Source organism: Vanellus vanellus, assembly GCF_965231255.1.
Source record: "Vanellus vanellus genome assembly, chromosome: 17".
Lineage (NCBI taxonomy): Eukaryota > Metazoa > Chordata > Aves > Charadriiformes > Charadriidae > Vanellus > Vanellus vanellus.
Window position 1 is genome coordinate 5,782,185 of NC_138922.1, and position 25,582 is coordinate 5,807,766.

Sequence of the window (25,582 nt, forward strand, 5' to 3'; positions counted from 1 at the left end):
GGCTGTCGTCGCTCTGGCTCAGCCCCGCTTCATGAGGGATGTTTTGGGACCCTGGAGCTGTGCCTCAGCCTGCCCCAACCCTGCATCTGCCTCGGTGCTGGGGGGCACTGGGGGTATGGGCAGCCCGTGGCATTTGGATGGGATCCGGCAGTGGTTCTTCGTGTTTCCCCCCTCCTTCCTGTGAAGTTCAGCCCTTCATTTCCCCCCAGCTGGCTCCTGCGTGGGGCAGGGGGGTCTGCTGGGCTTACGGGCATCTGCTGCTTTAAAGAGGACTGGCTGGAGTGGGGTGTGAAGGGCTGCTTGAGGGGATACGTGGATGTCCAGGCGTGAACCAAGACGTGGTCAGGCAGCTACTGGCCCTCGACTACGTGGCTGGGATGGGAGCACCACTCCGTTGATGGAGGCTTCCTTCGGTGATGCTTTGTGCCCCTGAGCTGAGGGTCCGGCACCAGTGTCCATCACGTTTCCTTAGACGTGCTCCTGGCTCGGGGAGTTTGGGGGTTTCATTCCTATGTAGCTCTGCGTGCTGAGGGGTACCTGTGTGACAGGCACTTGTCCGAGTGCTGCTCCGCTGCAGGGGGTGACCTGTGCATCTGCTCTACTGCAGCTGAGAGCGCGGGACCAGATCCTGCGTGGTGCTGGGGCACAGAGAAGACAGGACCGCCGCCTCTTCAAGCGTAAATCAGAACATCCAATCTGATGTTGCATCCATCTCTCTTTGCCTCCTAACTTCCCTGTTGGTAAAATGGGGGTGATGATGCTGAGATTCTAGGATGTCCCTAAGGCTCCCAGTTGGCTCCTTCCTTGCGTCAGGGTCTCGTTAACGTTTTCAAAGCACTTCAGTCTTTGGCTCGGGTGATCTGTAGGGTTGTTTTTAAGGATATGAGCTTCTGTGGCTGCCGTCCTTGGTTATCTTGCTGCATTTATATGGATTTGGTCCTCTCTTAGGATTGTTTTCCCGTTCCCAACTTGGATTTTGCTGGCAGCCCTCACCGGGAAGCCTGTGTTTATCTGCACATCCTTCGGATGTGAGAGGGAGGCGTTGGGAGTTGGATCGCTGGCTGCCCCCGAGTCCTGTGCCGTGCTCTGCTCTGCCGTGCCGCCACGGGGCCCTCGGCTCCCCTCTGAGCACGCGTGGGGTGCGGGTGGGATGGAGGGCAGTGCGGGCATGGTTTCTCCTCTGGGCTTGGATTTTCTGGCTCTCCTTCCGGCTTTGCTACTGGGTTTGTAACTTGCCTGAAGAGGCAGAGCCTGACCTTCCATCCCCACCTGTGTTAAATGGGGTTATGAACTGTGGGGTTATGAACCCTCAGGCAGTGTCTGTAAGCGTCTCTTGAGATGCTCAGGTGGATGGTAACTAAATTCTGAACTCCTTTTTGTGTTTTTCAGCTCTGAAAAGATCTTTTGAGGTCGAGGAGGTAGATCAGTCTTCAAATTCCTCCACCCCACAAAGACGGACCCCGAACCCCCTCCTCAGGTCCACCGTGTCCAGCTCCACACAGAAGTTTCAGGAACTCGGCGCCAGGAATTCGGAGCCATCCGCCCGCCATGCGGACCCCACAGCCCAAAGATCACCCAAGCCCTCTCTGAGGAGAGTGGAGCTCTCTGGACCCAAACTGCCCGAGCCGGTGTCCAGAAGAACAGAAATCTCCATTGACATCTCATCCAAGCAGGTGGAGAACTCCACCTCAGGGTTGTCGAGGTTTGGCCTCAAAAGAGCAGATGTGCTGGGGCACAAACCCCCCGAGCCCACCCCAAGGAGGACTGAGATCACCCTCGGCAAGCCCCAGGAGCCGGGTCTCCGCAGGGTGGAGGCGCCGGCGTCAAAGATCCCCGAGATGCCCCAGCGAAGAGCTGAGACGGTCAACGCTCCTGTGCCCGACACGGCCACCAAGCGCGTGGAAATTCAGGTAGCGAAGGCTGCCGAGGTCCCGGCCCCACCGGCGCGGCAGGCGGAGAGCTCGGAGCCTCCCCTGACCCCTCAGCCTCCCCAGGCAGAGCCAAAGCCGCAGCCGGCGCTGATGGAGAGTCCACCAAAGAGAGAAGAAGGTGAGTACAACTTCGGGCAGCTGCTTGGGTGAAATGCTGGCTGATGGCTGCCTTTGTCCCTCGCTGAGGGCTCAGAGCCCTGCGGGGACATCGAGCGTTGTGTGCTGCGCTGTCGGCTCCGGTGGGCGATGCCTTGTGAGGCTGATCTTGGATCCGTGCTCAGATGTGTCTACATACACATGTTATCCTTGGGTTTATCCTGGCTGAAAGAGCTGTCAGTTTGAATAAAAAACGCTATCAAGCCTATAAGGAAATAAAAAAGAAAATGCCAAAAGCCTGGGTGCTTGCAGAAAATGACGCTGCTGCTAGCTCGGGGCCCGTGCGTGGAGCCACCCGCCTGTGCAGCATCTAGAAAAGCCTCTGAGGTGCTGGAGAGGCGGTGGCCGTGGAAGCATTGTTGCGATGACTTGTTGTTTAGTGTTGTTGCTCATAGTCGTGGGGCCGAAACCGCCTCGTCGTTAGCAGGAGTCAGGGTTTTTTTGGCCTTGGAGCCAAAGTCTAATAACCTCATGGAGCAGAGCCACTATTAAACTGGAGCCCTGGCTTATATTAGCTCTATCTTGTTTTCAATTAATCCCGTATTAAAGCCAGCTGCCCTCCCCCACCAGCCGTCATTTATTCTCTCTAAAGTTTTGAAGATGTTTTTTTTTTTTTTTTCCCCCTTCTTCTTGCCTGTTAATTATTTTCCTGTTCCCCTTCACGCAGGAGCTCTCTCCTGCAAGGGATGCAGCGGTCGGTTGGAGGGCACCATCTCCCCACCCCACCCTGTGCCTCTCCCCGGGGGTTGTGGGATGGCGCGTGGTGGCCGAGCCAGGACCTGGGAGGTCCGTACCTGGCCCTGGAGCTGCACCACATGCCCTTGTCTCGGCCCACCATGGGATGATCCCCTGCTCCATCTCCTCTCCCCTCTTCCCACAGGGCAGTACGGGGTCTGCAGAGAGACCAGCTTTCAGTGTGTGTGCATGGTCTAAAGTCAAATCAGGAGTCAGTGGTGGACCTGATATCAAAAGTCTTAAGACTTGAGTGCGTTCCTCTCACTGTGCACGTGTGTGGCTTAGGTAATGGCTTTTCTGAGCTGGGTTTTAAAGAGTGAACAAGTGCCTCCAGTGTGTAGCAGGTTGGTCCATCTCCAGGTGGCATGGCTGAGTTCAGTGATGGGGTCAGCCTGGACCTCCCATAAGGGCTCTCTGTCCTCAGCAGCCGTGTGCACGGTGCCCAGGAGGCCCGTCGTCTCCCGTGGGTCAGTGCTTGGCCTCATCCTGCGGGGTTTGGGCTGCTCTGAGCTTCCCAAGCTCTGAACCGTGGATGGTTGGGCACTTTAAGAGCAGAAGACCATCTAAGCTGCTGAATCCCCCAGCTGCCCGGGAGGGAGAGGGAGGGCCCTTTGCATCAAAAGGGACACCAGAAGCCCAGGACAGCTGCTGGGGATGAGTTTTACCCGCGAGCGCAGCTGTCTGGGGTCTGCCTTGTGGAGCGAGTCAGCCCTTGGGACTGGTACAAAAGGGGCTTTCAGTCGTAGTGCCTCCAAGAAGAGGCAGGAGACAAAGTAGAAGGGGTAGGGAGGGCTTCGTCTCCTTCTCCCTCCGTGTCAGTATTGAGCGTACAGCCTCCGCCAGAGCCTGTGTCCCTTTCCCTGTCATCTCCAACCTCCTCCATCGCCATGACTCGAGGTTGTCCTGGGTTGCTCTTGCGCAGAACCCCATTTCAGGGGCACTCCTCCCCATGGGCCACAACACCCACCCTGGGGTGATGCTGGGCGAGTGGATGGCATCTCTCCCTGTCTCTGGTGTAAATCTATGGAGGAGGGCAGCATGGGGACTCTCAGGGAGCCCCATGGATGGGTGCAGGCAGGTTGATGCTGCTTACCAGCTCCACTGCAACTCTGGTCCCACCACAATCCCCCAAGTGAAAACGTTGGCTCCCTGATGCCTGCAGCAGAGACAACACATGGTGCGAACTCCTGCTCCCTCTTGCTGCTCCCATGGCTTGGGGCACCCAAGAGATACTCCCATGGCACTGGACACCCCTCGATCCCGTTGCTCGGTGGCTCTGTGGTGCAAACAACTGAGCAGAGGATGCAGGCAGCTGCCTCCAGCTGCCCTCAGCCCTGTGCTGGGACTTGCCGTCCCCCAGCTGCCGGCGCTCAGCTGCCTTGCCATTAACCCCCCGTCCCGCTGCCAAAGGTATGCAGGAGAGCGTGTTGTGCAGGAAGAGGCCGGTCGGAGGAGAAGGGCAGTCGCCAAGAGCTCGGCAGTTCAGAGCAAACCACAAAGGAAAGGAGTAATTACAGCGCTGAACTTCATTAGAGCGGCACGGCTGGTGGCGTGGGCTGAGCCCGCTCCAGAGCTGCGGTTCTCAAGTTGGGAGGAGGGCAGGAGGTGTTGTCGTGGGGCAGAAGAGCAAGAAATATTCCTTCCCATCCCTGTTCTTCTCAGAGTCCTTCTCACGCTCTCCTGCAGTGCCCGGGAAACATTGATTGCACTTCTGTGGGTTTAACGTTGAGTTGGGCCATTGATGATGGGGAGGTGGGACATGAGTGCACATCATCACGGGTGCGATGTAGCACTGCACCGGCATCCTGGGCAAAGCTGGACTTCGTGTCTCCAAGGTGGCTGGTGCTCCCCAGCTGGGACAAGGAGATGGGACGGGATGACCAGGCAAAGTGGATCGCTGTAGTCAGAGTCATCCAGAGAAATCTGAGCAGGGTTGTGCAGTGGGTGAATACGCAAAGGGCAGAAAGAGAGACCAGCAATTAAAAATAAACATTAAAAAAAAAAAAAGGTGAGGGGAAGTGCTGTTTCTGAACTCGCAGCCTCGGACACTGCAGGAGTCTGCCTTCACGGCGTAGGACTTACCAAATCTTAATACCCAAATATGACCGCCCGTGGGTGGTGATAACCTCTCCCCAGGTGATAACCTCTCCCCAACTCCCACCGTGGGTAGCGGTTCACTCCAACTCTGGGGCGCTGGTCCAGGCTGGAGCCGGTGGCTGCGGCCGTTCCTCCTTTGTGCCGGCGGGGCAGGTCTGAGCGGGGCGCGCGGTGCCCGCGCCAGCACGGCCGGGGCTGGTTCCTCCCCGTAGCACCATGCTGCGGAGCCGGTGCGGTGGGAGGGGGCTGCGGTGGGCGGCTGTGCCCCGGGGTGCCGTCCCACTGCCTTCGCCTGGCAGCTGGGTCCTGCTTCAGCCCTCATCACCTCCTGCTTCTGACCCTCTTCTTCCTCCCTGGCTTGTTCAGGAGCAGTGGATTTGCCTGGGATGTCCCCCACGGCCCTGGGCGGGTGGCAGCCCCACCGGTCTCCTTTCCAGTGTGGCTGAGCGAGGAGAGGAAAGGGGAATCGTTGTGGGAACAGTGATACTTCATCCAGAGACATCCACCAGCCCTTTGCAAAGAAGGGATCTTGAGGGCTGCTCCCGAGCTGGATGGGGGATGGGCGAATCCTTGGGGAGAGCCACATCGAGTCCCTCGTGGCCAATCTTGCTGCGTCCGCTTCCACTGGTGCCTCCTGTCGCTGACACTGGCGTTGTGCATGTGTGGTTGAATGTCTTGTTCTTCTGTTGTTCTTCATGCCTTGTAACCCCGTGGTGGTCAGAGGTGGGGAGGAAGACATCGTCTGGCACAGAAAAGTTAATGTTTTCCACTTTGGTTTTTCCACTCCATCTCTGCTCCCCCTAAACCTGAACCTGTTTGTACTCATGGTGAAGGCTCAGTTCTGGGATCTCAGGTGATGGATTAGAAGCAATCCCAGATGAGAAGTGAAAGCCGGTTTGATCTGATGATCCTTTTTGTCTCCACACAAGCTGCAGTAGTCACGTTGCCCAGGGCCCGGGGCAGGCTCTCCACCGCGGCTCGGCTGCCGGCTCCTGCCCTTGCCCTGTTTTCTTACTCTCGGCAACTGGTAGGGCCACACTTCTCCTCCCCCGTAGTCTTTTCTTGCAAGGATGCTCTGGACCTTGTTTAGATAAATCAAGGCAGATACAATGAGCAATGGGAATGTTCACCTAAAACAGGGACTTGGCCTTCCCCTGCAGTAGCCGTGTCCCACCGTGGTGATGTGCATAACGGTCTGAAGCATCTCTGAGCTTTCGGCTATTTTGGAGTCTTTGTCCCATCGCTGCCTGATGCCACCCTTTGGGACAGCCACGCAGGGTGCCAGGCACCTCAGAAAAAGCAGCAGGGTCCCCCCTCTTATTTTGCTGCAGAAGAAGCAGGATGGCATTGGGAGAGTGAAGCAACTCAATTTTTTCACTCTTTTTTCCAGCCTTGGGCCCCTATGGAAAGCCTTTTCTTTAGGACGTGCTGGTTTAGAGGCTCCCTTAGAGTTGAGCTAAAATTAAAAGAAAATAAAGAAAATAAAGACAACTTTCGGATCCACTGAGCTCCTTGTGAAGGCCATATCCGAAAACCAGGGACACACTGCTGTGTGCTGGGGATGCCGCGGTGGGGGCTGCAGCCCGATGACCCCCCCAGCCAGCCTCAAGCCTTTGTCCCACCACGGACACCCAGGGATGGAGAAGCGAAGCCACCCGAGCCTTGGGGCCCCTTTTCTTCTGTGCTGTCCTGCACAGGGGACGCCGAGCGGGGAGCTGGGGGTTAGAGGGATTGGGATGACTATTATCACGGTGACGCTCCCCGCGATGAAGAGGCCAGGGCTGAGTGGAGACGCGGTGAGTAATCGTTTCCAGCTCCCCGAGCTGCGCTGCAATTTAACTGTACAAAGAGATTAAAGCTGTAGGGAAACATTTCCTTAAAACCAGCTGACATATTTGGGCTGGATTACGGGTAGTCTTTTGTTGTTGTTGTTGTTATTATTTTTAACGGGAAAGTGCCTACAGCCTGAGATACCAAATGGAGGGGCTGAGTGGGAAATGCAGAGTCCCAGTCCGTGCAGTCAGGTGCCAAAAATGAGATAATCTGGAAAAATGGAAACCTACAGCGCCAGTGACTTGGAATGAAGGAGCGGGAGCGTGTGCGGGGGAGACGATCGTGTCCCATCGCGGAGATGCTGCCTGATCCGGGACGCCACGCGCATGGCCTCCTGCCCCCCGGGGGGGGGGAGAAGGTACTTTCTGCTTTCCCCCTCCCACCGTGTGCTCCTTTTGGGGTGTATTTTGGGCACCGAGAATGTCAGGAAGGACGCCAGGTGATGTAGATGTGATGGTACTCCTGCTGCACACCTTTGCCTCCCCAGGAACGCTGTTCCCAAACTCATTACGTTGTGTTCAGCTCTGGTCACACTGGTATTCACGTGTCCCCTTCTTTGTGTCTACCTAGACACGGTTTATATGGGTGACATCCCGGTCCCGCACGGGTGCTCCAGCCAGGCAGGGTACGCCGCGGGCAGCGAGCCTGCCTGCCCCAGGCTCCAGCGCAGGCAGGAGACCTGGGGGCAATCACACGGAGAATTCATTTGCCCCGTTGGAAGTCCCTGAGGGCTCATAGGAAAAGCAGTGATCTCCCCGGTGGAGATTCATTATGGGAAGAAATAGTTTCCCATAGGAAACGTTGCAGTTCCCACTTCCCTTCCCTGCCTCACGCCGTTTGAGACCGGGAGAGGGCGGACCCGTGGATGCTGAGCTGCAGAGCCCTCCTGGCGCTGGGCTCACCGACCTGGCAGGTCTCTTCCATCGCCAGGTCGAGTGTGTGGGCTATGTTGTGCATCAGTGCCGGTGCTGCCTGAACCTTGCAGGAAGCACCTGAGGCTGAAGGTGTCTCTGTAGAGGTCAAAGCCTCCTGTTCCAGGCAGAAGGTGACCAACGGCACGGCCCTTGGAGCGTCAGCTCTCTGCAGGCTGGTGGGCTCCGTGCTGGTTGCGTTGGGGTGTGAGCCCCGTGCCGCTGCGGGACCCTCCGTGCACGCAACCCGGGGCAGGTGCCACCTCCCGGGCAGCCCCTGGGCAGAGAGGTGCCTTCGCTGCGCCGAGAACCGCAGGTGAGCGCTCCTGCCCGCCCTTGGGTCTGCGCACGCATCAGCGACACTGGAAGGCGATGGGAGATGCAGCCCTGGCTGAGGGTGGCGTGTGTGAACCAGACCCAAGAGTTTCTCTGTTTATCTTGCGGTATCTGCTCGTCTGGAGCCCATGGCAGTTGTGCTGGGGAACATGCTCCCCGCCCATCAACTCCTTTGGCATCTTCAAGCTTTCTCACATTTAGGTTAATCATCCTACGGGCTGATAAAGCAAATAAAATCCGTTATCTTGACCAAGATAAAACAAAGAGTTTGCTTTGATCTCCTGCAGCAAGGCCCGGCCACTCGTTTTGTGACTTCTCTGCTGTCTGCCGGGGGAGGGAAGCGACAGCAATGGTGATGAACCTTCTGTAGTTAAGAAATCATTCTCTTCCAAACTATTTCTAGACCTCGGTCCCCGCCTGAGATGTTTCTGTTGGCCAGTAGTTGACGGGACACCATAGGCTGGGTACTGTGCCAACTCTATAAACTAAGAAGATTTGAGGAACTGAATTGAGATTATAGAGAGATAAATTTGTTTTGAGAAGATCAAACGTCGTTGCGAGCAAAAAAGATAACTTGACAGCAAGCCAGTTGTGTTCTTTACTCCTCCAGCAAACAAACAGGCGCACAGACGTGTTTGTATTGTCCAAGATGCTGCGACGAAGCTGAAGTGAATGTGGCTATAAATGGAAGAAGCAGCTGGTCTTGGATCGCAGCCTGTGCTCAGACTTCTTTGGGCCCAATTTTTCTTACATCTGGTACAGGTTTTCAAGGAGGGACTCGGGGAGAGGGCTGTTTTCCTTCAAGTTAGTTGAATTTGGGCCATTCATTTCGTTGGTCTTCTGAATGGGTCTCTGCGTAGAAGTTCCCTGGATTTTTGTAGGGTCACATGCATAAATGTTTCACTCTCTTGAATTGTTTCGTTTTACTTGGCATGAAGATAGGACCGGACATATTGAGAGACAATGCTGGGCCGAAGGGTCTGGTCCAAAACATTTTGCAGACAACAAAACTTTGCAGATGTTTATGCATTTATGAAAAGCAAATAATTTTAACAAGCCATTTAAAGTTGCTGTGCCAGCTCAGGAGTGACAGCGTGAGGATTTTTGGTTGCTTGGCTCCTCTTTGACTTGTATTGTCTGCAGTTTCTTCTGTGTGAAAGCAGTGGGTTGGGTTTTGCATAGCAAAGGCAATTTGTACATCGGGGATGAAGAATGACTGAAATGAAGTGTCTTTCAACACCTTGAAGTTCGAAGATTGTTGATGCCCTAGCAAATACGAGCATAACCTTGGATCTATGTTTAGCTTATCAACCCAAGAGATGGTGTCCAGTTTACAGCTGAGTTGGGTGGACTTACCAGCCCCTGGGTGTTCTCTGAATTCTGGGTCTGCAGAGGCTTTCTGTGGCTCAGCTTTAGCGTGGTCCCTGGGGTCCAAAAATATTTATTGGGAGCTGAGCACCTACCTCCTTTTGTCTCTGTGTGAAGTCAACCTTTGTCCATCTTTGGACCAAGACCTTTGCAGGCAATGCTCCCAAAGGATCCCTTGCACGTGGCTTCATCCATACATGCTGCAAGGCGTTCACCCTGTCTTGCTTGAGCTGATCACGTCTGCCTTAGGCAGGTGTGAATTGTGTCCTCAAAGGGTTTATTTTTCTCAGCTGAATGTAAAGGGAGCCTGTGCAATCAGTTCAGCTGGAGACGCCTCCATTTGGGTGAGACAGATTTTGCCCTCCTATATTATTTCCAGAGTCAGAGATGGAGGTGAAAAGGGATGTTGCAGCAGGACAGAACTGTGCAAGCCACGAATCCCTTGTTATCGATTGTGCTTGACAACCCCCCGGCAGACCTGGTCCCCTTGTGTCAGGTTGTTCTGCAAACAGGTCGCTGTGGACAATCGTTTACTTAAGCGCACGGGACAGACTGTCTTTGATGCTTATCGATAGTGCTTAAACTTTTTATGATGGCTCTGTCTTCTTTCCTCTCTCGCTGTGCCTGGAGCGGGACAGACATTCCTTCCCTCTCTCAAAGAAAAGCGCAGTTTGGGGAGATCTCAGGGAAAGAAGATTAGTTGGGAATCCAAAAGGGTACGGTGCTTAAGAGAGGGCAGTGATAAAAGTTAATGATACATAAGCTCTTGAAAGGAGCTCTCTCAGTTACAACTATATGGTTGCTCACAAGTCTTCAATTGCAGGGCATTGCTTGCAGCTCCAGCGTGAAGGCACCTGGGGCATATTTCATGTGTGACGGGTAGATCTGGAGGGACATCACAGGTATTGCCCTACCCAGCTTGGGCTGGAGCCCCTGCCTGTCTTCGCTTCCCCTGCGTATTTTGACTCTGGATGGGAATTTTTGTTTACTCTGCTTGTTATTTGCTCTGATCTGGGAGGCTGTGCTGCTTTCTGCTGATGCACCAAAGTGGTGGTGTCCTCTGAAACCTTCTCTGCAGTGCTGGTCCGTGGAAATACAGGATGAGTCCCTGGTTACAGTCTCTGAAGGTACGAATGCACAGGCCCATGCCCTTACGGCATCGAGGTTGCTGTCCTCCATCGCATGGTGACGTACTTGGGGCGTTCGCTGGGAACTCGCTCCCATCTATAATGGAAATAAGCTCAGGGACCAGGAGCCAGAAGGTTGGATGGCAGGAGAGCCTAATCAGGATCCTGCCTTTGCTGTTCACTTGCTCATTGTCCTGCGTGAATCCCTCTTCCCCACTCCAGCTTCTCCTTTTGTAAGAAGAGGCTGGTGGACGTGGGCAAGATGCCTCGGGCTCGGTCCTTGCATCGAGTCCCTTCTTCTTTGAGGTTCAGCTGGTGATAAGGTCGCAGAGGTGCAGTGGGGTCACGCAGGATGGGACTGCTCTGCCAAGCTTACTGGAGTGGCTCTACAAAGAGAGAGGTCCTTAGCTGTCCAGGAGGAGGGGCAGGGTATCGAATGGTTTCTGTATCAAAACCTTCTCCAGCCTAGAAGAAAGCTCTTCAGTGTGCTTTCTCCTAAATTTGAAAAAAACCTGTAGTTTGGAGGAGGGAAAAGGATTTGGAAGGCAAACTTTGGATGTGTGGGGAGCAGATGTGGGGATGGATGCTGCCTCCTGATTTATGAGCGATGGAGGCTGCTGACGCTGAGGGAGGTGGAGCAGGCACTGGCGCGGGGTGTTTGGATGCTCTTTGCCTCATGTCCTCCTCCCCTGCTTCCATCTTGTGCAGATAGGAAGGAGAATGGAGATTACCTTGGAATTGTCTAGATTTGTCCTGGGAAAAAGGAGTAGATCTGAGCAGCTTTTCTGATAAAGCATAATTGTTTAGACAAACTCTGGCTGAACCCACTTCCTCCTGCGGCCCAACGCGCAGATAAAGGGGGTGGAAGTGGGAGGCCAAGTTCACAGGCTGCTGAGCGCCTCTCTGGGGTCACACTGTCCCCAAGATCCCCTGTCCACCCGTTGTGGTGGCCTTGGAGAAGACGGGAGGATGCAGTTGAGTGCTGAGGATGATGCACAGGCTTTAGGTGGTTCAGTGCTCTGAAATGCAGGGGAGACCTTGATAACGCAGCACATCAGTGCTGGGAGCAGAGAGACACGGGTGGTCCTGGAGGGCAGCATTAGATCCATCATGGTTCATCTGCAGAGGATGGACCTCGGTTGCGTGTTGCTCTGTGGGATGTGGGAGGTGAATTTGCTCCAGCCGTTCTCTCTCCAAACCTGCTGGTCCTGGGCGTAGGGTGGCTGGGCAGAGCCGTGCCCTAGAGAGATTCCTGTTTGGACTCCAAACGATGAGACAGGCGGTCCTTGGGTGGGCTGTGGCCATAGGTGAGGTGTTGTCATGCCCTGTGTGGCTCCTACTGAGCTCTCCAGGAGTCGCATTGTGGAGTCAGATGAAATCTGAGATCCTGCCGTAATGCTGATGTTCCTGCTACCATCCCTCGGGGAAATGGTCCTCCTTGCCCTACTTTGTGTAGTAAGTAAAAGTTTATTTACAGCCCAGGAACGCACGCCCTGAGGTTGGGAGGTGAAGGGTTCCTGTGCGGCCCTGAAGTAGCTCCAAGGTTTCCTCTCTGCTTCGTGGCTTCGCGGGCAGGAGCAGCTCTGTGGGTGGGAGCTCGCTGAAGCCTTTGCATGGGCCCTGGGGCTTGACTTTGTTCCCCTGTAGCAAGGCCACGTGTCCGTGCATGAACCTGGAGAAGAAGAGCCGGGAGGAGAGAGCCGGTGCTCACGTGTGACACGTGGGGTGGAGCAGCCAGAGACAGCAGCGGGCGATGGGCTGCCATCCGTCTGCCTCCCGCCTTGGCCACCATCATCCAGCATCTCCGCAGAGCCCATATTTGATTTGAACCTGGGGGATTTGTTTTCTTTTCTTGTGTTGAGGCTGAAGGTAGTCCTGGTGTCATCAGCAGCAGCGTACCCTGCTCTTCCCGCCGCAGGCTCTCCATCGCCATCTGGCACGTCCCCGCCATCCCCTCCCCAGCGGCACCCGGGCACGTCTCTGAAGCTCAGACAGTGCAGTAAAACCAGCTCCCTATTTAAATCCCCGTTTGGTAACGAGGAGAGCAGTGAGGAGCACGGGTTATGAAGGAGAGGAGCGGAGGTGGGAGATGCGAGAGGAGAGCCTGGCTCTGCTGCCCTCCTGCACCCGTGGCTCCTTCTCCTCCCCGAAGCCGTTGCGGTAGCAGAGGGGATCGCTGGGCTTGTGCCGTTGGCTCTGCCTGTCCTTAGCTTCAGAGCGAGTAGAAAGGAGAGTGTCACCTCTCTCCTCTTCCTGGCTGCTCCTGCTGGGCACGGGCTCTGACCCAAAGTCTTCAATCTCGGTCCTGCTCTGTCCACAACCCCCTGGGCGGCGCGGCCAGGGTCCTCCTCTCTGCAAAGGGGCTGTCCAAGATGCTGCCCAGGGCTGGACCCTTCCTCTGCACGGGTGGCCTGGGGCAGGGGGAGAAAGGATGGGGCTGAGCGGTGACTGCGCCGGGCTGAAGGGTGACATGGGGACGGGGCTGAGCTCCGCTGAGCCGGGTCGGTGGGGTTTCCAGCTCTGCCCTGGCACGGCCCGAAATTGCTCTGCGGAGCTTCAGGGAATGAGTATTTGGCTTCTCCTCCGGTCAGAGGAGCGGGAAGAGTCTCTTTGGAGTTATTTCAGCCCATTTGTGGGACAGACTGTCTATGGGACGGTCGTTTGAAGAGCGAGTGAACCAAAGCCATTGTTTTGGCTCCACAGAGAGAGCAAAGCTGGGAAAGCCTCAAATCGTGGGCTGCAGAGACGAGGGGGGACATGGCTGTGGCTTTCTGCTGGGGACCAGTGCAGCGGCCCTTGGGAGGGACACAGAGAACATTGTTTTGAGTTTCTGCTTTTCCTTCTCGATTTTAGACATGCAGAATTAATTTTTCTCTTCTGTTGCCTGCGGCAATATTTATTTTACTGCTCTGCAGCAGTGCGGGGACTGGATAGGTTTCACAAAGTGAATTTTCCTTCGATAAAGCCCCTCCTCTGATTTCGCACTTCCAGCTGCCGGGCTTGGTTTTAAAACAGCTTGAGCCAGAGCTGAAAATATTTGAAGGGCAGAGCAATGCCTCGCAGGAAATGGCTTAAGCTTCCTGCTCCCGAGATGGTGCGAGTGTTAAAACAGAGCTGGGGAAATATTAGACATCCCACATCCGGCACGGCAGAGGGGAGCGACCCTGGGGAGATGTGATGGAAAGCCTGTCCCCCCCGCACCGCTGCCTGTGCCCTGTCGGTGCCCCCCCCCCCCCGCCCCCCCCCGGACCCCCGCAGCCCCGGCTTTGTAGGGAGGGGGAAAAATGGGCAAATTGTTTCCAGCTCCACTGGGCTTTGCTGTGTTTTGGGTTTGTGGGAAACGTGTAGGGGAGAGCTGGTCAAAGGTTGGGGGGGCAAAGTGTCAGCGGAGTGAATTTCCAGCAGAAAATGAGAGTTGGGAAAGCACTGCTTTGGATGAAATGGATGCTACCGGTTTATCCGCCACCTTCCAGCCTGGAGTGAGAGGCGAAAGTCTAAAATAGATGATGAGGATCTGCGTTGGTCCCCTTTGTTTGGGGCTGGAGCGGGATCTTCCGCATCTGTCAGCGGAAACCACGTTGAGTTATTGGCTTAATCAGAGGCAACTTAATTCTTCCAGCCCATTTAATTTCCTCCTTCGTGCTGGCTGAGCACCATCTACCTGGCCAGGCAGGGAATAGCAGCTGGCTGGCTGTCCGTCCAGGACAGAGATGCACAAGGGTAGAAGAGAAATGAGGGTATTTGTGCGCAGAGAGCCTGGGGAAGGGCAGGCGGCGAGGAGGGGGGGGCAGCGGGTCTGCGGAGCTGGGTGGTGGTGGTCCTCGCTGGAGCTTCTCTGATGGGCGTCGCATCTTCAGGTGTAATTCAGCTCACCGAATTACAGGATTACTGCCCCGTTATGGAAAGCTGCTCCAAACCCCAGTTTGTTGGCTTGGAGCGTGGGGGTTTAGGTAATTTTATTCCCAATGTTATCAGTTGGGTAAAAAATACCTACACCATGTGGCTGGGAGCCCGCAGCCGCAGCGGAGGGTTGAGGTGGGAGCTGCAGGCAGAGCAGGGGGGGTACGGTTCGGAGCTTTTCTCTGCGCCACCTTGGGCTGGTCTGAGCTCACTCGCACTGACTTCCTCCTAACAGTCACCGAGAATCATAAAATTGCTCATAATGGAAGGAAAATTAGACCTGTTACGCCCGTGCTGGGACCTGAGTCACTTTGGGAGGTGTCGTTCCAGCTCCCGGAGCAGAAGCGGAGCGTGTGGGTGCCCTCTGGGGCGGGTTTCCCATGAACGGAGCGTTACGCTGTGCTCCGAGCATCCTCCTCCCTTGGCTTTCCTCCTCGACCCCTTCTTTTCCTACAGCGTTTCGCGTGGGGCGGTGGGAGCCCTGGCTGCCCCGCGGGAGCGAGGATGGGGACGGGGTAGGTACCACCCTCAGCGAGCGGCTCCGTGTGCCTGGGGAGGTCAGCGCCACAGATTGCTGCTGCTCGCCTGTCACCGTGGCACGTAACCCCACTAAACCCTGAGCCGCGCAGCCCTTGGGGCTAGGGATTTGGCCAGGCACACACTCTTTGTTTTCCCAGGTTTTTCCGTGGAGCGCTTTTCCCCGGGAAAGCTTTGGCCGGCAAACTCGGGGGAGGGAAAGATGAGGCTGATTTAAGTCCCAGCAGTAGTTACAGCCGGCCGAGAGCTGTGGACGCAGCCCTGTCGTACATCAGCGCTGCCCGCTGCTCTTGCACAAGGTTCCGGGGCTGGGTGAAGCTCGGGGGGTGCGAGCCCACCCCGGTCCTGGCGTTGCTTGGTGCAGGCAGGGCTATGGGGGGCGGGAGCGGAGGGGGGGGCTGGACAGGCTGCGCTGGGGCCGCAGGGGCAGATGCTGTGGCTGTTTTGGGGTAGAAATACAGTTATGGGAGCAATCCCTGTGTGCCTACGCGGCTGCAATGCTGCGCGGGGATGGTCACACAGGACTGGGGGTGGGGTGGTGAAAAGGCTTTGCTGTCCCAAATGGTGCTGGGTGGAAGCCCGCTGCTGCCCTGCTCGCCCCGTCCCGCAGCAAAACCCCACAGATGGGGTCGGTGAAGCAGTTACGCACGCAGCACCCCCGGGGCTCCAGGAGGGGGGGTGGTGGTGGTGGGGGGAATCATCGGAAAAGGAAACATCCTTCCACAGAAGTGTCCTGGAACCCTTCAGGCGATGCGGTGTCCCCGGCGTCTGCTGAGCAGCTGTGGCGAAAATGTGGGTCTGCAGGAAGGAGCGAATGCCGCTGTGTAAATCGCCGCGCGGTTGATTTATTTTTCTTCTTCGTGTCGGCTGACCCCCGGGGTCCCCCTCCCAGCCCTCCCCTCCCCGCGCGGGATGTGCCCTCCTTCCCACGGCTCCCGCAGAGGGACGCCGAGCCGCCGGGGCTGCAGCAGTGGGAGAGGCATGGAAAGGTTTGGGAAGAGGTTGGGAAACGGCTCATTGAAAGGCTCCGCGCGGGGCAGAGGGCAGCACTCATCTCGCCGGACCACAGGTCCATAGGGAGACCAAAGTTGACCACTTGGCTTGTCTGAAATCTGAAACGAATGGGCAATTTGGGGCCCAAGGAGGGAGTTTTAGCAAGTCTCTGTGAGACCCTGTGATCCTGATGCTGTGAGTGGGGTGGGGTGGGATGGGATGGGATGGGATGGGATGGGATGGGATGGGATGGGGAGCATGGGGCCATCCATCCTGCATTGGGTAAAACGGGGCTGTGCTGGACCTGCCCGCGGCCCCCGAGGGCTAAACCCCACACCCAGCCCTTGCCCTCGCCTTTGCGAACACCGAGAGCGCTTGGCCTGGCCAAGCTGTCAGAAGTTGGTGCTCCTCGGTCCTCAAACACAAAACCTGTGAGCTGAAAAGAGAAGAAATGGATATTTTCATGCCTTGACTTTGCATTCCTGTTTCTCGTGCCTTAGGCTTTGCCTATTTCCTGGTCCTGGCAACTTGGGGGGGGCTGATAAATTGGTTATTTGAAGGTTGCTTTCCAGAACCACGTGGTCTGTGTGCTGGGGCTTCAGGAAGAGTCTGGTGGGACGTGGCTGCTGGTCCCTGTTCACCAGCGCCCAGGGTGAAGGAGGGGTGCTGAGCTGTGGGGTTTTTGACTCCTCTGGTAGACACAGCAATACATGGCGTGTAACCTCTCTCCTACTCACAGGGACCCCTTGCTGGAGCCCGGGTGCTTCATGCATCATTTGGGTGGAGGTCTTGTCAGCAAATGAGTTACCAGGGCCATAAAAGACCACAGGAGCATTGTGGTGACTTCTTCTCCCCGTCCTTCTCTACAATGGGGTTGTTTCCTAAAATTCCCTCCCCTCGTGTGATGGAGCTGACTTACAATGAGGATTGGAGGAGCCCGAGTTGTCCAGTGTCCTGGCAGGACTTGGCTTTCCTTGGGCAGAAGGCTTTCCCTTGGTGAGGTGAGGTTGGAGGCACGGCTGGTTTCTCTGTTGCTCTTTGGCTGAAAAATAAGTTTGCACTCCAGCCCTTGCTTGAGCGATCCCAAATTCTGGATGCAGGGTCTGTTCTTGGAGCCCTCAGTGATGTTTTTTTTTTTCCAGGACCAAAAACGTGACTGACGGTTGGTGCCTCAAGAGTGCCCTGGTGCTGCGGGGACATGCTGAGGTCAGCAGCTCTCTCCGCTCTCGGCTGCGAGAGGGTGTCAGAAATGAGAGCTGTATCCTGCAGAACTGAAAACCTCAAACCTAACGGGGCCTGTGACCTTTAAGAGGCCGAGAGCGTCGCAGAGCAAAGCCGCTGCCTTTATCTGCAGATCGCAGCCCGGGGAGGAGGGTGGCTCTGAGCGGCGCTTGGGTTGCTGTGGGGCTGTTATGGTTTCGTGGGGTGATGGGGCTCAGCTCGGCAGCCGCTCTGTGCTGGCTGTGTTGGGATGTGGGTTTGGGAAGCTGGTGGGGAGCGTGGCGCCCGGTGCATTGGACCCAGGGACACGTGTTTCTGTGGGTCAGCGGGTGCTGCCTCCCCCCCTCGGGTACTCGTGGGACTTGCAGTCTGGAGCATCCCCTAGCCGTGTTCTCCCATCCTTGTAGGAAATGGAGACAAGGCTGGGGGGGACTCTTGGTGTCCTGCAGGTTTGTGTCCAGGGGAGTTGCTCTGAATACATCCCGTGAAAGGATCTCCTTCCGCTGGACCAGAAAGTATGATCTGCTCTTACCACGTTAGGTTTGGGGGTGCCGTAAAGCTAGGGATTAGGTCTAACGGAGCCAAACAGGAACAAATGAACCCCAAAATCAAAACATGCACCAAGCGCGTGGTAGGTCTGAAGAAATGTTTCTTTTATTCACACCTAGAGCCAAGCTCTGCTTTCTTAGAGGTGACTGTCTCCCCAGCAGCTCTTGTGATGGTTCCTGATGATCCATTGAGAACTTAACTCAGCAGCAGCGACTAATTTGGGTGTCTCCACTTCCCCAGCGAATGCAACCATCTGCCTTCCTGGCCTCTGTCACACGTATGCGGACATCGCGCTCTCGGTCCTGAACACTAGTGTCGCTCTACGTACACGTAACGCTGCGTAGGGTGGAGTGGTGGTGATGGTGACACCTGGGTGCAGGTGCTGGGTGCTTCGTTCCCTGCTTGGTATGATTGTGGTGCAGGTCTGACCCTAGACATCTCTCAAATATTGGTGTTTCTATATATATACTGAAATCTCCTGGGGAGCGTTAGAGCCTAATTGGAATTAGGTGCCTAAACACCTTTTAGGATGTATGTCTCAGCTCTTCTGTGTCTCTGAACGCAGTACTGCCCCATCACCCTGATGCTGGAAGAGCATCATAAACCCAAGACACGTGCTGTCACAGGGAGTGCGGTGATGGGAGTAGCTGGGGCGAGGGAGGAAGGGGTTGGATGCCATGCTGGGGACCTTGGAGCACTGGTGAAGATGGGTGACATTATTGGTCTTCAGAGACCCTTAGGGTCTGTCTTGGTGTTGGAGTGTTGCTGGATGGAGATGCCCAGCATGAGCGTTTTGGACCTGGGGTAGAAGCTTGCATTGCACGTCCAACACCATCGGTGGCCGCTCCCAAAACCCAGCTGTCCTTCAGCAGAGCTTGGCTTGCCACAGCTTGCCCAAGTCCTGCTGCTGCCGGGAGCACACCGGGGCCGGGCCAGGCACGTCCCCTCACCGTGGGCAGGGGCAGAAACACCACAGCCTTTCCTAGGAGAGGACCATACCTCTTCCCAATCGCTCATGCACAGGCTGTGGGCCACCACGCGCTTGTTCCCCTGGGACGCCGCTTTTAACGCCTCTACGTATAAAAAGAGGCACTTGGAAATATTGGTGCGGCTTCTTTCATGTCATGATGGAGCCCATGGCAGGCGGACCTCGTGTTACAGCTTAGCGTGGATGACTTGATAGCTGATTTGCTGTAGACACCTTCTGTAGTCAGTAGGAAGAGAGGTGTTTCTCCAAACAGGAGGTTAAAACATCCCAGCTCTGGGTCTGCCACCCCACCTTTCCTCTCTCTCTCTCTCTCTGTCTCCGACAATTAGGCAGCTTGAATCCATCCAGCCCTTCATCCAAACTCCTCCTTGGGCTACAGGATGTCCTGTGAGATTACCGAGCGCTTGAATGAGGGGTTTTCTTAGCTTGGCGGAGGCTGAGCAGACCCCAGAGGGCTCCCGTGCCGGGGGAAGAGCCCGTTGCCAAGTCGTAGGAGGAATTCCCACGTTCCCGTTCCTTCCCGCTGGCTGCCAAACGCTCGTCCTGTCCGTGAAAACTGACGTATTTGGTTGGATTTAACCTTTGCTCAAATAAGTGAATAACGGAGGTCTTTTACTTTTGGTTTCTGGGTGTAAATTCACGATTCAGTGATGGTTTTGTATGCGCACCGCGATTCTACAGTGGGAAAAGCTGGAGGAGAGACAGAGAGAGACTTCACTTGGGTCAAGCCCTTTGTCGCAGGGACTTTCCGGGAGCCTGCGGAGAGATTACCCTTCCTTCCTGCTCTAAGGAACCCCCAAACTGGGCTTTAGGTCTCAGCCAGACCTTACCGTTTCGGCAGAAACAAAAAGGCAGCCGCGTGGGATTTCTCAAGCCCACAGTCGCTGCAGGTCCTGCCCGGACACACGGACGCGCACACGCTCCCACGCTTTCCCTGCCGGCAGCAAGCGTGTCCGTCTCCAGCAGTGGGGAGCGGTGGCGTTTCAGGGAAGGGAAATGCTCTTTTTTTGTTGCTTCTTTTCATGCCTCTGTCAGAAGGCACAACCCGCACTATTATTTTTCTGCCCTGGACCTTCTTTTCACTCTCCGGTTTGTCTCATGTGGTGACAGCCCTGGTGACACCGGTGCTAGCGATTGCCACCAGTCACGTAGTCAGCAGCACCCAGTGCTGTCAAAGTGGTGTGTGAACCACAACCTGTGTGGTTAAGTATGGAGATAACCTGAGAATGGTCCAAACTTCAGCTTCAAGCTCCCAGACCTGGGCAAAGGAGAAAAGAGAAAACCAGCAGGTCCTGGGACTGCCTGAATTCATTTTTGGAGGACGTTAGCCATGGCCCCATGTGCCGAGATCAGCAGGAAGGGTGCAGAGAAGAGAAGTCCCTGAAATCCCGTGGTGAGCTTTTTGGGCCTCTTGTAGTTCTGCCATGCTGAGGATGCCCCAGCAAATTCCCTCCTGATTTGGACCTCGGGATTTGTCGGTTCAGCCCCTCCGTGCACACAAAGCCACGGGCGCTGCGTACAAAGCCGCAGAGAGACTTGGCCGCAAATGCTGCTCTGCGGCCGCTCGGCACAGCCAGGTGCTCGTCCTCCTCCAGCAAGCGTTGAGTTGCGTCACGCTGGAGGTGGACAGGCCACCGGTCTCAGCTCCACTTGCCATGAGCAGATGCACCCCATCGCCTTGCACCCCGCTGAGGGCCAGAAGCAGTGGCCCTGATGGAGATCAGCTGTACGGCAGGGCAGTGCGTGACCTCCCAAAAGTTGGAATGACCCCATCTCCAACGTGATGGGATTTGGTTCTAATTAAACGGACGCCCACGTAGGTGACCCCGGGGTGCTCCTCCTGGCAGGCAGCCCGCATGGGTGGGGAGAAGCTGCTGATGGAACGAGGCGCTTGGTTTGGGGGGGGTTTGCTTGGGAGTGGGTTTGGACTGGGACCCCAGGGAAGCATCACGGAGAGGTGGAACAGGGACGTTCGCTGTTCCTGCGCCAGCAATTCCCCCTGGAGCTGAAGCTCCGGGGGAGCAGCAGAGGCCAGGGGCAAAACTGACTTCTTTTTATTTGCTGTGGACACATGGAAATCAGGGGCTTGTGACCCACGGCAGAACAGGAATCGGAGTAATTGTCCCCAAAATGACCAGCAATTGATTACAAGAAGTGCAGCCCATGGCATCGCAGCCGGCCCAGGGGTTATGACCGGTGCCATAACCCCACGGGCTTTTTTTTTTTTTTTTTTTCGGTGTATCTGTGTAAATCTCCACTCTCCCATTAGCGCCTGCCCTCACCACTCCCCGAAAACTGCCCCAAAATTCCATCTTGGTGCAATTTAGGATACGCTCCAGCCTGCCCCAAGAACATCTGGTATCCGCGCATCGGGTGATATTAATCACAGCGTGAAGGCGGCCAAGTGTTAAATGGCAGCGCCCTCCCACCTCCCCCCCCCCCGCAAATGAAGGTTGTTTCAATGTTCCAGCAATAAAATTAACCTCGCAGCCCGGGCAGGCGGTGATCTGGCAGGAACAACTGCTGTGTGGGATGAAGGGATGAAGAATGCTCTTAAATGGGCCAAGAAACCATGTGGTCCTACGACTTTCCGAAATCCCTGCGGTGTTTGAAGCTATTTTCTAGTCCTCCTCATCTTCGGAATCCACGGCCGTTCCCGCTGCGTCTGCAACTACTCCCTCTCTCCCGGTATTCCGAGAGCTGAGGCTGTTGTTGTTTTGGGTGTAAATGCTGCTCCTCGTCTCCCGGAAGGTAAACAGCCCTCCCTCGCCCTGCTTTGCTGTAGAGATATCAAAGTGCTTCGCGAAGGGGGAGAGATGATGTTTCCGTTTGGCGGATGGAGGAGCGGAGTTACAGAGGCTGCCGAGAAGCGCCTGTGAATCTGCCCGCGCGGAGGGTGTTTGTGTTTTTGCTCCAGGTCACTTAGTGGCTTCCTTTAATGTTGGGCGAAGAGCAGATGGGACTGGCGCAGGGAGTATTTTTGGTCCCCTTTTCCCCGGGTGACCGCATGCCAGACAGTGAGCGCCCCCCCCCCCGCCCCCATCAGCACCGTGCCGTTCGGGTTGCCCCCAGTTTGGGTTGCCCCCAGAGGAGAGCCTGGCTCAGATTTGCCCCGAGCTCCCCAGTTTGTGGCTGAGCTTGGAGAAAAAAGAGGAAAAAAAAAAATAAAAACCAACAAATAAAAAGGATGGGAAAAAAAATCAAAACTATGTCTCGAATGCAGTTGGCGCCTCAACCACCGAGGCTGCCGCGCTTTCAAGGGAGGCAGCCCCAGCGCTGCCGCATGGGAGGGACGGGAGGGGGGATAACTCTCCTGTGGTGCCTTTGATGTCGGAGTCTTTTACCCGCGTTACCCGGGGAGAAACTCGAGCGCTTTTCATGTCTGGTGGTGAGGGAAGGCAGAAAGCCAGGAGGAATTTGCTTCGCGAGACCTTTACGAAGGGGAATTGAGGAAAAACTTTTCAGGAGTTGGGGGGGAGAGTCGCCGGGGCGGCAGCTGAAGTAGGTGCTGAAGCATCCTTGGCTCTTGCAGACGGACGCCGGGCAGCGTGCGTTGTCCTCCTCGGAATCCTTGGCTGAGTAAGTCTCTCCGCCTGAGCTCTCCCCACCCTCGGGGAATAAAAAAGCGGCGGCGAGGGCTGCGCTGAGGTTTCCAGAGGGGAGTCGTGGAGCGGGCGAGCTGGAGGCTGGCCAGGCGATGAGTGCGAGGGAGGTCGGAGGGTAAGGAGGGGAAAACCAGAGCAGTGACATAGCGAGGGGAAAATACCAGGGGCGTGATGGCAGGCATGGGAACGCTTTGTCGGGGCCTGTGCTAAGGGAGGAGGCAGAGGCAGCTGTGCCGCCCGCTCGGGTTCGCCGTGGGATGGGGATGTGCTGGGCTGCGTCTCGGGGCTGGAGCAGGCGGGGAGTGGGAGAAGGGAGTTGGTGTTGGGTCCTGGGGGTGAAACGGGGCGGCAGCAACCCTGATGTGGTCCAGGCGATGGGGGCTCCCCTGGGGTGGGAGCTCCCAGCGGGCTGGAACCGTGCCGTGGACAGGCTGTCCTCGCCCCGCTCCCGCTGCCCCGCGGCGGACAGGGACCCTGGTCGCTGGCGATGCCAGGCAAGGGTGAGCGCTGCCCGTGAAAGGGTCCCTACTGAATTTGGGAGCCCTGCCCCAGCCAGAGGGGCCAGCTGCAGTTGTCTGCATCTGGGCAGGCAGTGGGAAGGGGCTGCTGCAGCCTCACCTGCCTGCAGCCGTGTGGCTGTATTGGCCGCGTTGGAGATGCTCTTGCATTATTTCCCCTGGGAGACACATTTCTGTAGCATCGAGGGGAGCGTGTCTGGCGACGCCGTGGAGGGCTGACAGCCCGTGCTGGGCTCTCTCCTCGCTTTCTCCTCTGGAAGTTGGTTGTGAACTGATGGGGAAGGAACCTCCTGGTGTTTGGTGGCCCCTTGTCCTGATGAGCACTGGGGAAAACCCATCTCCGGAGCATCCTTGGGACCGCTGGTGGGTGGTGCGGGGCACCGGGCCAAGGAGGCGGCGGGGGGAGGGAATCCTCTTCCCCCCCCGGCCCTTTTTCATAGCTCCCAGTGCCCATGTGGGCAGCGCTCCCCAAAAGCATCCTCCTGCTCTCCCCTCCTCTCCCACCATCCACCCCCAAGCCCGCCCTGCAGCCTGTGCCCGGGGGGGGTGTGAGTGGGGTGGGATGCGCTGCGGGGTGCGCTGGAGGCACCTGGAGCCCTGGGGACACCCCCCCAAAAAATAGGCAGGGGGATGAGGATGCCCAGCTGCCTGCCAGGGGAGGTCTGATCCCTTATGGGACGGGGTGGGGGGAGATATTCGGGCTCTTACCCCCGGCAACGCCGCGGGTGCCCACGCGTGGGACAGCCCACGAGGAGCGGGACTCGCCCCCCCCCCCCCCCCCCCGCGAGAATCTCTTTTTTTTTTCTTTTTTTTTTTCTTTTTTTTTTTTTTTTTTTTTTTTTTTTTTTTTTTTCTTTTTTTTTTTCTTTTTTTTTTTTCTTTTTTTTTTTTTCTTTTTTCCCCTCCCGGGCTTTTCTCTTTAATTGGCTCTTTTGAACCAGCCCCGTCCAACCCCCTCCCTCCCTCCCTCCCTCCCTCCCACTCTCACCCCCCCCCCTCCGCCGCCTCCGGCCCCGCGCGGGAGCTGCGGCCGCCCGGGTGAGTGCGCGGGGCCGGGGCCGGGGGGGACCCCGGGGATGGGAGGGGGACCCCGGGGCAGGGAGGGGGATCCAGGGGATGGGGGGATCGCCGGGGCAGGGGCGGGAGGAGGAGAAGCGGGGGCCGGGGCTGCGGAGGAGGCGGGCGCTCGGCGGGGCCGGGGCCGGGGGCGGCGGCGGCAGCGGGGTGACACCGTGTCGCGGTCCCGCGTGGGTGTGCCGCCTGCGGGCACCGCCGCCCCCACCCGCAGCTTTGTTCCGTGCCGTGTCGGAGCGTTGTAGCGATTCAAACCGCTGGAGCCGGGCAAGGGGAAGCCTGCTTATTCTTCTTTTTCTTTTTCTTTTTTCCCCCTTTTTCTTTTTCCCCCCTTTTTCTTTTCCCCCCTTTTTCTTTTTCCTCCCCCCTTTTTCTTTTTCCTCCCCCCTTTTTCTTTTTCCTCCCCCCCTTTTTCTTTTTCTTCCCCCCCTTTTTCTTTTTCCTCCCCCCTTTTTCTTTTTCCTCCCCCCCTTTTTCTTTTTCCTCCCCCCCTTTTTCTTTTTCCTCCCCCCCTTTTTCTTTTTCCTCCCCCCCTTTTTCTTTTTCTTCCCCCCCTTTTTCTTCCCCCCCTTTTTCTTTTTCTTCCCCCCCTTTTTCTTTTTCTTCCCCCCCTTTTTCTTTTTCCTCCCCCCCTTTTTCTTTTTCCTCCCCCCCTTTTTCTTTTTCCTCCCCCCTTTTTCTTTTTCCTCCCCCCTTTTTCTTTTTCCTCCCCCCCTTTTTCTTTTTCCTCCCCCCCTTTTTCTTTTTCCTCCCCCCTTTTTCTTTTTCCTTCCCCCCTTTTTCTTTTCCCTCCCCCCCTTTTTCTTTTCCCTCCCCCCCTTTCTTTCTTTTTTTTAATTTTAATGGCACCTCCTTATTCTTCTCTTGCTGTTTGCACAGTGATCGCGAAAGATTGAGAATGCATATGTCGAAGTGCCACAGTGGGAACCCTCAGGACATGCTACATGCATGGGTTTTTCACGCATACCCTGGTCCGGCGGAGGCTGGGGGTGCCAGGCACAGGCAGCCCAGGCCCTGTGTGGTGTGTGCCTGCAAAAATCACTCTTTTTCCCTGTGTACCCTGATGACCCACTGTCACCCGGCACCTTTACACCCCTGGGAGGCAGCCAGGGAGGGGGTTTCTGCTCCTGCCCGGGCTGCGATGCGCTGGTCCTGCCCGCAGGCAGCCTCTGTGCGGGAAAGGTTTCGTGCTGGAGGATTTCGGCCCCTGCTTTTTATATCCATCCCTGGTGTGACCACATTTCATTCAGGGAAGCAGCATCCGGGATGGATCTGGGCTGACGTATTTGGGGCCGTAACTATCTCCGGCTCTGCGAGGGCAGAGAGAGGCCGGGGAGCAGCTGGGCTCCAACGGGGCCGATATTGCTGCCCGGTACTGCAGCTTTTGGCATACACTGAGCTGTCTATATAGGGTTTCTATAAGATTTTGTAGTTTAGGGCCAAAGGGCACTTACCGAGCATTGTGTCTGCCCTGCCATAAATCACAGGTCACTCCATCTCACTCCCAAATCCCTCTTCGGAGCCACGGGCGTCCAGCCCTGTGGGAGCTGAGCAGCCGCATGCCCTGCACGGCTTTCAAGGGTGGTCTTCTACGAACGCAGGGATCAGAGGAGCTCAGGAACATCCGACTGTAGCACCAGGCAAGTTTGGGGTTAAATATCCCTTGTGTTAAGCAAGTTGCTTAATTTTATTGAATTCCCGCT

At 56.4% G+C, this 25,582-nt stretch overlaps 1 protein-coding gene across 1 annotated transcript in view; it reads left to right on the plus strand.

Moving 5' to 3' along the window:
* The window catches only part of SEPTIN9 (septin 9), an 86,249-nt gene that overhangs the window by 14,508 nt on the left and 46,159 nt on the right, over positions 1-25,582 (plus strand). Inside the window, exon 2 of the mRNA XM_082491996.1 lies at positions 1,390-2,049. Within this exon, the coding sequence (XP_082348122.1) occupies positions 1,390-2,049 (660 nt within the window). The remainder of the gene's footprint in view (positions 1-1,389; positions 2,050-25,582) is intronic.